We start from the raw sequence: 12,416 nt of genomic DNA on the forward strand, positions 1-12,416 counted from the left end.
CACACACACAAAAGAAAACAACATAGTTTTCTGAAATTAGATTTACTTGATTTTCTAATCGTCTGATACCCAAGTAGTATTAGTTGTTTTATATCAGTGAAGAAGTTTCAGGCAGATGTGGTGTCACATATGCAATGCCAGTACTCTGGGAGGCTGAGGCAAGAGGCTCTCAAGTTTGAGCCCAGCCTGGGCAACTTTGGGGCTGAAAGGATCTTGTATCAAAAAAAAAAAAAAAAAAAATGCTGAGGATGTAGCCGACCTGCCTGCCTTGTCCCCTGAGCTCCAGCCACTCATGCCTCCGGGCGGGGCCTTCAGCAGGCCTCAGGGCACTTAGCAGCTGCCCTCCATTCCCGAGGACTCTTTCCCGCTTGCCCTAGGTGTTCTCACTGCTCCTCTCGTATTTCACTTGGGTCTCTGCTCCGAGGTAAGCCTCAGGGAGGGCTTTCCCCTATATAAGCTACCTTTCATAAAACAGCTACCCCAGCTCCTTGCTCTGTTGCTCTCCGCCCTTACTCTACTTTGTTTTTATTCCCAGGACCTATTTCTGCTAGCCAGCCATCATTTGCTCATTTCTTCTGTGGTTCACTAGACAGCAAGTTCAGCAGGGACAGAGGCTTCTGTGGGTCCCTGCTTGTCCTCAGCACCAGAACAGCCCCTGTAGCTGCTCCCTGGAGTGGGTGAGCTTTTGGCTTCATCTTCTGGGGTCAGCTGGGGTACTGGAGGTGAGGGCTGCCGAGCTGGTGAAGGGACAGCGGGGCAGCTCCAGGGCTAGAAAGAAGGCATTGCCCCTGACACCTGGGCCTGGAGAGAAGCGAGGGGAAGAGCAAACCTACCCTGATGTACTGGAATTCTTCAACAGGCGACTCGGACAGGGGCGACAACAGAGAGACGCCGGTCACCCCGCTCGGCTTGTGCTTCCTGGTGATCAGAAGCAGTTTATTTCGAATCGCAACCACGATCCTCAGCTCTCTGCTGTGGTGGGTGTTAATAGCGTACAAGTGGCAGCCTGGGGAGAGAACGGATGTTGCTCAGCACTTGACAGGGGCTCTGGAAGCTTCCACGCCTTGACAGTTTGGAAATCTGTCTTAAGAAACCTGGGAATTAAGCACAACTCAGGGGTCGTTTCTGACACTAGGAAAAATGCAGACTTGCCGTGCAAATAGGTTAAGAAGGTCACAGTTCCCATGTGCTAGAGTCTGAGGCCCTGCTTTATGCCTGCTACAGGACAGGGGTTAAAGTGGGAGGTGATCAGAGCTCTGGCAACCTCAATCTTTACTTACAGATTTGTTAACTGAGCTCAGCTCACCTCTGGGATCTGTGACACAAGGCCTAGAGTTTTTTTCTAGGCCTTGACCTGATTTTCTATCTTTTAAGCTTCTTAAGAAAACGGTGATACTATCTCTGATGTTTCCAAGTTAAGAGCAAACCAACTGAGATCAAATTCTTGCTCATTTTTATTTTCCATATGAAATCTGGGCAATCTGAAAAAAAAATCAGATCAAAATAGAAAGACTCAGTCACCTTTGGTCTTCTCCAGTTTGTTTTCTCTGCAGTCGGACCTGCCCCTGCCTGCCGGCCTCCCTTCGAGGCCCTTCTGCACGGCGCTCAGCCTGAAGACAAAGAGGCGGGCGTCTTTCCCTGGTGCCGGGAGGAAGGCAGAGGGGGATTAGAGGGTGAGGTGAAAGGCTGGAGGAAACTAGGGAAGGAGGCATCTCAGCCCGCTTAATGCAACTGGGAATCTACTCCCTTTCCTCCACGGCTCCGCTCCGACCCCCACACAAATGCACCCACTAAGGGACCCCAGGGCTGGCAACAGAAGAAACAACTGCACAGCGTATGCGGTGAGCCACCAGCGAGCTGGTGTCAGCCCGAGGGCCGCCGTGTTCTCCTCCCCTCCCCCCCATGCCGCCACCCAGAGCAGGCACCACCTTTGTCTGCTCTGAGCACCAGAAGGTCCAGGATCTCTAGCACATGTATTTGCTTCACAGGTAGAGTTCTGTCGAACACGGGCACAGCTGGAAGGTCATCTGGAAAAGGAGCACTGGTCACTCATCCCTGCAGCTTGGCCCTGCTTTGCAACCCCAGCTGCTTGCAGGAACTGTGGATCCCGGCTCTCTCTGCAAGGCAGGGCTCGGTTTCCAGAGCTCTCACAAGGTCTATGTGGGTGTCCAAGCACTGTTCCCTCAGCTTGGGGAGCAGCCCCCACATTCCCTTCCCAAAGGCTTCCAGAGTGTCTACAGAGGGCACAGCAGCAAAGGCATGAGAGCTATTTTTCTCCCCAGAGTTTATAAAAAAAAAAAAGCAACTTGTCTCAATACCAAATTTTATTGGGGTTGCACCAAAGGACCGAACATGAAGTTAAAAACAAAAGAATAAGAAATGCCGTATCTCTCAAGTATTTTATTTTTATGTAATAGTTCAATGTGCATCATATCTTAGGTCATTTTGTCTATTTCTCATGAAAGCACAATTAAAAATTTTGCATTTAAAGTGAACATAATGATGTCTTTATTTTAGTATGCACGGTGCCTGTATCAATGGTAGTTTCCCAATAAATTTTCAATATTTTTCTATATAAAAATTTGAAATCTCCTTTTAAGACAAAAATAAGTAAAGAAAAATATCAATTAAATTCTCTAAATACAGGGGAAAAGAACTAATTTAAGTGGAAATGATCAAGGAGATTTCAGATAACTGGTTACAGACTGCGGTTTTACACAGGATTTCTTTTTAAGGTTACCTACTGGCATTGTAAATTGCTAACAATTACTTTGCCTCTGGGGGACCCTAGGACATCGGGGGCTAAAAGAATGATAAGGCTGCTCCATGAACAAAAGTGTCTGTTGTGCATGTGGAACCAGGGCCAGGTGGAGATGACCGGGGACAGTGTGGACATTTTCGGCAGCGAAGCGGCGTGTCTATTCTGTCTGCATTTAGTCTGCAAGGGCTCTGCTGTGGGTTTGGTGGCTTTGCTTCATTATAATTTAGGAGCAGGGGGTGCTGAGGGTCTTTCTTCTTCCAGAAACCAAAGTGTAGCTGGAAGTTCACCCCTCCCTGACGGCACCCAGAAGGAGCAGCGTTTTTACCAGCAGGGTTTGTGATTTGCACTGGCTCCCAGCGGGGAAGGACCTCCTGCTTTGCTGGCCTGGACAGCTCTGCACTGGTCTGAGCACAGAGCCTGCTAAGCTTGTATTAGACCCGCAGTTGCCTCCAGTTCTCTAATTATACAGGGTTTGGCTTTTACTCCTCCGTAACTCTCAGAATAAACACAAATCTCATGACAGCTCATCAGCCATGTTCGGTCCCCCTCGGCCCCAGGCCTTCACAAAAAGAACTGATTCTCAGAGTCCTTGCACTGCCACCGGGCAGACTATCTGTTCAGAACACGAGACGCTCCTGCCAGCTCCCGCTGGCGAAACAGCTGCACAGAGCGGCAACAGCCATGGCAAAGGACTTACACTAGGGCTCGCTCCACGCCACACCCTGGTGCTTAGTGGTTCGTGGTGTTTAACTAAATGTTCCAGTGACCCACTTCATGGTATTTACACTACTCCTATTCGGCAAGGGAGGAGCCTGAGACTCGGGGGTGTTCAGAGCTTGTCTGAGGTCACAGCTACAGCGTGTGGGGTCACCAATGACAAGAGTCCTTCATTTTACATGGAAAACAGAGGTACACGGTGTAGCTGCCAAGCTGAGTCCAGAACAAATTAGCATGTGCTCTGTACCAAATCTTTCTCAGATGGATGCACTGTTTTATGTACCGCACAGGAAGGCAGAGGCAAGGGCAGGAGAGAGTGACGTGGGGGCTTAATGACTGCCGGCTGATTTTCTCCTTCCTGTAATCTCTGCATGAAGCAGCAGCTGCTTTCCTACGGTACTGCTGCGGAGCTTCGTGCACGGCAGGAGCACATTTAGTCAGTGTTCAGTCTCCCTTCAGAGCAGTTTTTGCTACACTCTGAGAACGGAGGAGCTTGATTTTTAACAATGACCTTGAAAAGAGTCGAGTCTCGGGGGTAAGGCTAACGAAATTAAGCAACGGCTAATGGGCCAGAGCAGGACTCAGTCTGAAATGAAATGGACAGATCCAATCATGGAAACAATTCATAATGTGATCAAGTGCAGACCAGAAGGGGTAAACAAAGAAGTAAGAGAATTACGGCACAACAGTGAGTACAAAGAAAGCCTTAAGGCTTATTATCCTTTTTTTTTTTTAAAAGCAAAAAACAAATGGGGAGAAGCACCGTATATCAGATCATGAGAATAATAATCTGCGTAATGAATCTAAGATGGTGGATGTATACAGCCACTGTCTGGGAAGATGACTTTCCTGTAAATTTGGAAGGAAAAATTTCTCTGGAAATCACAAAATTCCTTACATCTGATACTGCCAAAAGTTTCAGAAAGGAATTTGGTAATGTGAGTTTGGATTTTACATTTAAAAAAATAGGAACAACTCAGGTTTTTTTTCTTTTTTTTTTTAAAATCCTGTCTGTTTTTTACAAATGTCACTAACAATATGTTTTCTCTTTCCCAACAGGGCAAACCGGGAGGACTTCACATTCATCATAAAGCTTTTCGTACTTATTTACCCAGGACTACAGTTCTGGAAACCTGTGTTAAAGTGAAAAGAAACCATGAGTTGACTTAAATTTTAATGAGAGGTGGTTGGCTTACTGCAAAGAGCACCTGGCTAGGAATCACATCTGGGTTCTAGTTCCTGAAGTGCCACTAACCTGTGACAGTGGGAAGCCACATCACGCCTTTTGGTCTTAGTTTCTTCAACTATAAAATGAAGTGACTTGAGCCGGGCGTGGTGGCGCATGCCTGTAACCCCAGCACTTGGGAGGCTGAGGCAGGAGGATTGCCATGAGCTCGAGGCCAGTGTGGGCTACATAGTCAGTTCAAGGCCAGCCTGAACTACATACTGAGACCCTGTCTCAAAAAACTCCAAAGACCAAACCAAAACAAAACAAGAAACGAAGAAACTAGACTAAACCCCTAAGGTCTGTTTTCCTTTTTTTTTTTTTTTTTTTTTCTGGTACCAGGAATTGAACTTGCGACCTTGCGCTTGCCAGACAGGCCACTGCACCGCCGAGCTAAACCCTGTCCCAAGCAATGCACTGTGAGGTGTGCCATTCCACAGAAGGCACCTGGCACAGAGCAGGTCTTTTGTGACTACACCAAGCAAGAGTCTGGGGGCGGGTAAAGGTCCTCCCCGAGGGTGGCAGGATGCTACAGGTAGGCCATCATGTCACCCTCACAGTGGTGGCTTTAGGAGTCTGGTAAGATGGCACTATGGTGACTGAGACTGGGAAGCTGCCTCTTGCAGCCAGAGGGACAGGCCGTGAAGTCACATCTCTGTGCCTATGGCTCCCTCTGACATCCCAGGAAACGACCTGTGGTCAGTGCTCAGTTCTGCTGTCATTCGTCAGAGTCCAGAAGAATCCAAAGGGGCGTCCCGCTGGGAGGGAGCCCTGTCCACGCGGAGTTACACCCTCTCCACAGCACCCTGGCCACAGCGCCCCCACCGCGGCCACTCTGTGCCTCAGGCACACTCATCTAGCTGGCTGTTGGAAGATTTGGTTTTATTCTGAGCTGAAACCTGACTCTTTTGTCAAAATCTTTCTGTTTCTATATCCATCAAAGTGGTTTGTTTACCTATCATTTGTTTATCATTTGTTTTGGACACCAAGTACTTTTCAAATCAGAAATCCTTTTTAATTTTTTGAGGTTTTAAGATAGCATATCCCTGAGAGAGTGGCTGTAAATAACGCGTCCTTTTTGATTTAAGATAAAAAGGTGGGGCCATGGTAAGTATTGGGGGAAAAGGAGAGTCGTCTTCAAGTCATTTAGCATCCGTGGAGATGGGCGCCCGGGGACTGGAGGAAGGGATGAGCCTACGGCTCAGCCTCCAGCATGCAAGGCTCAGAATATGTACGTCCCCTCTGCTTGCCCTGAAAACAAGGGCTTTATTAGGAAATCGAACTTTGATTACCCCCCTGTGGGCCATGCATTTTTGGTTTGAGAGTTGATTGGCGGGCACCCACCTCAGAAGCACTACAAGTTACACAGATAAAGACATTTGTAGGAGCAGCTACTCACTAACCATCCACTAGCAAGACGCCAGCATCAGTGGAAACCAGCAAGGCCTGGCCCCAGGGATCTGCACACACGGCTTCGTGAGGGAAATTACTGCAGAAACACTGGGGCTCCCAAGGCTGCGGGGCAACACAAGCATCGGAAAATGAGTGCACCGTAAAGAATACACCGCAGCCCACCAAGTGGAAATGCACCAGGAAACACCTGAAACAGTAACACAGATAACCTGTGGGAGCACGGTCATAGCAGACCCTGGTAGCTACCTGGGGTCTGGACTCAACTTTATTTTTTTCTTTTGTAGTACTGGGGATTAATCCTGAGGTGCTCTACTACTGAGATATATCCCCAGACCTTTATTTTTAAATTATTAATTTTAAGGCAGGGTCTCGCTAAATTGCCCAGGATGGCCTTAAATTTGTAATCCTCCTGCCTCAGTCTCCCAGAGTGCTGGGATTATATACAATAGGAACGCGGTGAGCTCACATGTTTCTGGCACCATGCCTCTTTCTATATGAAATAATGTTCCGTGGGCAGTTGAAACATTGATCACATTTGCTAATCAAATGGTTTTCTTTAACACCTGGAAGTTGGGCCAACTGGTGCCTGAGCTTCAGAGAATTCACATTAGTTCATCACAAAAGGAAGTCCCACATAACTATACAAAGATCTGTGCTGCTGATTCAGCAAAAGATTAAATTATATACAATGCAAGAGGTTAATATTGTCAATATGAAAATACTTATTGACCCATACAAGGCTACAAACTCTTAAAGAAAAAAATAACTTCTGTCTGTAGGAAAACAAGCGTCACCAGTGGAACTATTCCTGTTTCCCTAAGCATGTTCACGCCATGTGGACTCTTTTCCTTGAATCTTGATTTTGTTTTCATTTCAAGCATAAGGAGCTGTGACTCTTCATCCAACACAAGGGCCGGAAATGCCCCAGCTGGGGCCACAGATGGCCCTGGGTGCTGACAGGTGTGTCCGTAAGTACCCAGAAAGGAATGCACTCGGGCTCACCTTGGAGGGCATCCTGAGGGCTGAGGGGTGCACACTGTGTGTATTAGTGCCAGCTTAGAAGGGAACAGCATGCTTCCCTACTAGCAAATCCTTAGCCACAGAAACAATATTCTAGGTGCTACCATGGGCCTGCACTGCTCTACGTGAGATCAGTTAAAGAATGTGGGAACATTTTATATCCTGAAGGGCTACCTGAGGGCAGGTCACTAATTGAAGTGGCATTTTCCCCAAGAAGGATTCTGGCAATTCTGAGCTTGTGACTTGTAGCAAGAGGACATGAAAACACAAAGCCAATATAAATGTCATTCAGGAGACAGACACAGAAATCAGCACATTAGGAAACAACACCGAGACAGAATGGCCAAGTCTTCATAACAAAGTGTTCTCTGTCCAGAGGACACAAGTTCGGGATACTTATGCTAAAAGGGCATCTTTGTTTAGAAGATCCAAGGGCAGTAAGTGCTTCCATGGAGGGGCTTAGGGCGGCTTATGAATCCCCCAAACTTTATCTGAAATGCTGGATGTGCCCAGTACGACGTAATGGGCTGGCATGTGTGCGGTGCTCGTCGTGGGCACAGGGACAGTGAGGTCTGAGAAACTACGGGGTGCTAGGGCATGGAATGACAGAGACCAACTCGGATCTGGCCCCACAGAGGCTGTGGTCTGAGAATGGATGGCGTCTACCCTCACCCTGGACCCCTTCTACCAGGTGGGAGGCTTGGCTGCAGTCTCTGCAGCGACAGTAAGGGGCCTCCAGGCTCTCCTGCTCGAGGCAGGGCTCTTCTGAGCTCCTCCAAGAACACCGACCTGGCTCATGACTCAGTGGACACTCAGGAGGCCGACAAAGCCCAGCGCTTTGCAAACAGATGGCTCTAGGGAACGGTCTGTGTGACTCTGGCCTCTGCCATGCCAAGAGACACCAGCTGGCAGGATCCTCTGGAGCAGTTTCTCCAAGGTGGCCTGTGGCAGGCTATGAACTGATCCCAACAATGGAGGCTGCTCCTTGTTCACTGGTGAACAAGTTACAGGTCCACAGACTTTTGTTTTTAATGGCGGTCTAAGAATTTAAGACTGCTATTAAACATTGCTGCAATGTGGTATTTTAGTATCGTGAAACACTGTGAATTCCTACTACACGCATGAACACGTGAGTAGCGGGAATCTCGCACCTTGAGAAAGGGCGCTTTGCTGTCAAGTCTCGTCTGAAGCCGGCTGTGAATTTGAGGGTCAACTGCATTTTCAGCCCAACATTTTCCTGAAAGCAAGCTTCTTGGCATTAAAGTCAATGTCTTCACAGTTCTTCCGCTTTTGTAATGGACACCTCTCTTGTGGTGTATTTGGGTGACTGTTCCATTTGAATCGCCTACAGTTCTGAGTGACTAAGTATATAGGGTCTTTTTTACAATACAAAGTCTGGCACACAACAAGTTCACACTGCAATTTGTTTTTGGTTTTTTTTTTTTTTGTTGTTGTTCTTGATTTAACACTCGGCTTTTGCCCCATGGAAAAAGCAGAAACAGAAAGTAGCTGGGGCACAGGATTCTGGCTGGCTGAGTGAACTGCAGATTAAGCAGTATCTCTGAGAACTAGTCAGAAATGCAGCCCTTTGGCCCTAGATCTCCTGGAACAGGGACTGGGGCTGACCCAATCACATGTTAGCTGGAGAAACCTGCTACAGATCTAGAGGCTTCCTGTTAGAGTGGGCCCACAGTCAGCAGCACAGAAACTGCATGCAAGCTCTGAGATGTCACGCTGGCCCCGACACACTGCGTCAGAACGTGCAGGCGACGTGCGCGTACATAAACCTTGAGGAGCACCGCGCAACGGGCCTGGCTGACCGGCAGCTCTGCTCCGTTCAGGCAGGCAGAGGCCTGAGGGTGCTGTAGGAGCACAGAGGCTCTTGCTAAATGATCTGGGGCTTCCTCTGAGGCCTGTGCAGGAGCTGAGCCTTCTGCCCCCAAACTTTCCCCCAAGAATCTCAATACCTTCCGTTGAGGATAAAGGATATTCACGCTTCAGCTTGCAAGTATCACCAACTCACCTCTTTCTTACAGATCCCCGAGGCTACCAAGCTTGACGGGGCATCCCCTCTCACAATGGACTTCAGTTTCAGGGCCTTAGGGAACAGACATCTCTTTTAAGGTTGGTTATCAGGCAACGAAGGAACAGCAAGATAAACAGTTGATTTGGAAAAAAAATAATAAAACAGGATTCAAAGTAAAGTTTCAGGTTGCTCTGCTGACTCATAATTGAAGATAAAAAAATTAATGGGATATGATGAAACCAGGGACAATGTCTCAGCCCAAATCACCCCAGATGCACTCTGTCATTTCAATTAGTTAATATATCAGTATTGTGATTTCTTCTTTTTTCTTTGTGGTACTGGGCCCTGAACCCAGGGTTTTGCGTATGCGAGGCAAGTGAGTGCTCTAAAACTGAGCCATACCCTGGCCCTCTTTTATATTTTTTATTTTGAGACACGGTCTTGCCAAATTGTCTGCCCTTGTGGTCCTTCTGGCCCAGCCTCCCAAGGAGCTGGCATTATAGGACTCCTAGGTCCCTCCTCAAACTTGATGGCTCAGGGCAGATGCCAGGTAACTTTATTTTTTTTGTTTTTGCTTCTTTGCTTTTTTTTTGTTTTTTTTTTTTCCTGGTACCGGGAATCGAACTCATGACCTTGCGCTTGCCAGGCAGGCGCTGTGCCGCTGAGCTAAATCCCCAGCCCCCTTCTTTGCTTTTGAGACAGGGTCTCCCTATGCAGTTCAGGCTGGCCTTGAGCTCACTCTGTAGCCCACGCTGGCCTTGAACTCGCAAGGATCCTCCTGCCTCAGTCTCCCCCGTGCTGGGATTACAGGCATGTGCCACCACGCCTGGCGAGGCCAGGTCACTTTAAACAAGGGCCAAAGCAACTGGTCTGGGAAACAGCGACCTTTGCTCCAAAGAGCCAGGCACTGGAGCACTCACAGCCCCACTGCCACAGAACGCCGTCCTCTCCCGGATACACACAGAGAGCTACATCTGTCCGCTGTCCCAAATCTCACTTGCAATTTCCATGACAACCCTGAGAAATCTCAGTGCTCCTCCCGAAGCAGGCAAATGGAGTCTCTGCACATGGGCTCACCCAGCTGGGACAGGACTCATAACCACACATCTCGTAGAAGAGGTTACGGAGCAAAACCCACCTGCCCTATCCTGACAAACTCCGCCTGGCGAGCCTCCTCTTTCTTCCGTGCTGATTTGGGCGATTCAGGTAGGACGTCACTGAACGACCGTCTGTTGAGCATGTTCTAAAAGAGAAAAACAATCGACCAGTTGCATAACAGCTGTCAAGTTTTACCCTCTGGCTTCTCTTAATGCATGACGTTCCAAGAACACTACCCCAGAAAGCTGGCTGACACACCTGCCTGCCCCAGGCCTGCACCTGGATTTCCACAGGCCCCAGCTTCAGGAAGACTCGTTCCTGTGCATGGATGTCCAACACCCCTTCTCCTGGGGCTGCCAGGAGGGAACGTCAGCCGTGCCGGCCACAGAGGTCTTGACAGCAAGGATCAAAGCGATGCTTTTGCTCTAAGCGGGGCCTCAGTGCTAAAGCTCAGCTCGGACCCCACGGGAGGGAAGGAGATTATGGACCCAGGTACCTTATGCAAATCTGGCATCAGATCCTGGTATAAAGATCGAATCAACATGTCCAGAGTACGCCGGCGTTTCTGGGCAAAGGTTGGGGTTTCCAGGGTGGCTTTTTCACCATTAATTACTACAACAAATCAAGTTTAAAAGGGGGTTACAAACGTCAGTAACCAATGAAGAATGTTCTTCTCAAGGAAACTGCTCACCGTGAACACCACCCAGCTTCCTAATACTGTACTGCCTGCCGCTGGTCTGACCTTCGGGGCATGGAAGAAAGCGTGAAAACTCTCCACGTGTGTGTGTGCATCCGTCCAGTCCCTGGACAGTGAGCTTCCCCGTCTTACTAGGACAGCAGGCTTCCTGAGCGGGGATAGATCTGATTCTACCTGGACAGCGCTTTAGCCACACACCTGACCTTCAACCCACCCAGATGCCATGCAGCAGGGTTAAGGATATATTTGCTGCACTTTGTTAGGAAAAAAACTTGTCTCAGCAGGATACTGGGGTTTTTAGCCTAAAGGCAGTTGCTTCTGGAGGGAGCTGGAGTTTTAGCAGGCTGTGGACACTAAGAGACAATAAAGTAAAATATGTAGTTACACATTAGAGCACAGGACAGGATGCGTGCTGCAGAGGTCAGGAGTTTGAAGGCAGGACAGTTGTGGGGTGGAATCCACTCTGATGCTGGCTGTGGATTCTAAGGCAAAATTTTCAGCTTCTTGGGGCCTTGGTTTTCCACTTCATAAAATGGGTATGGCCATATTTCTTATGGGATTGTTGACACTTAAGGGAGATAATAACTCTGAAGAGCACTGTTGGGCACGCTGAGGCGAACACATTTTAAATGAATAGCTTTTCAAACATGGGCCAGAGGAAAGTGAGTGTTTGTAGACTGAAAAATGGAACATTTGGGAGACAGGCTTTCTATAGACATAACCTGTCTGCTGGGACAAGTGGGGCTTATGTGCAGAAAGACGTTTCTTTTTTTTTCTTTTTTTTTTTTTGGTTTTTCTCCGGTACCGGGAACCGAACTCACGACCTTGCGCTTGCCAGGCAGGCGCTTTTGCTGCTGAGCTAAATCCCCAGCCCCAAGACGTTTCTTAAGGACTATCAAATATGTGTGCTTTTTTTCTTTTTGAGCTGCTGGCAATTGAACCCAGGCTCTTCACACAGAGTTACATCAGCCTCTCTTTTTATTTTTTATTTTGAGACAGGGTCTGGCTAAGTTGCTAAGTTGCCCCTGTTGTGTGCAAGCTTGTGATCCTCCTGCCTCAGCCTCCCAGGGTGCTGGATTACAGGTGTCTGGCTGGTGTCTACTATTTTCTTTAATTGTGTAATTGGGAACATTTTCATTGGAGGATTTTTTTTTTCTCCTTAGTAGCGTAGAAAAATCTGTTCTAGATGATTCAGTTATGCCGACTAGGAGGAAAGGCCAGTATTTTTGTTGAAATGCTATTTCCTCCTCTCTATGAATCCATCTTCTGGTCCCAGGGGTTCTCCTGCTGTCAGCCATCCAGGCCCCCTACTCCGCCTTTCCCACTGCACCCCCGACACACGCCCTCTCCCCCTCGGCTCCCTCAGCCTATTCTTCCACCCAGTGCTCCTTTCGACCTTCGAATGAAACCAATGGACCCCGGGTCTCTGAGGGTGATGAGCCGTCACTCCGAGTCTGGC

The 12,416-nt window shown here is 48.3% G+C and overlaps 1 protein-coding gene across 1 annotated transcript in view; it reads right to left on the minus strand.

The window, feature by feature from the left end:
* Positions 1 to 12,416, minus strand: part of Garnl3 (GTPase activating Rap/RanGAP domain-like 3) — a gene marked incomplete at its 5' end in the record, with an annotated part of 142,495 nt that overhangs the window by 25,405 nt on the left and 104,674 nt on the right. Inside the window, 7 exon segments of the mRNA XM_005382431.2 lie at positions 834 to 1,006; positions 1,522 to 1,638; positions 1,929 to 2,027; positions 6,107 to 6,218; positions 9,160 to 9,234; positions 10,301 to 10,405; positions 10,757 to 10,872. Coding sequence (XP_005382488.2) covers positions 834 to 1,006; positions 1,522 to 1,638; positions 1,929 to 2,027; positions 6,107 to 6,218; positions 9,160 to 9,234; positions 10,301 to 10,405; positions 10,757 to 10,872 — 797 coding nt within the window.

The sequence above is a fragment of the Chinchilla lanigera genome, unplaced genomic scaffold, assembly GCF_000276665.1.
Source record: "Chinchilla lanigera isolate Chin_1 unplaced genomic scaffold, ChiLan1.0 scaffold00018, whole genome shotgun sequence".
NCBI lineage: Eukaryota > Metazoa > Chordata > Mammalia > Rodentia > Chinchillidae > Chinchilla > Chinchilla lanigera.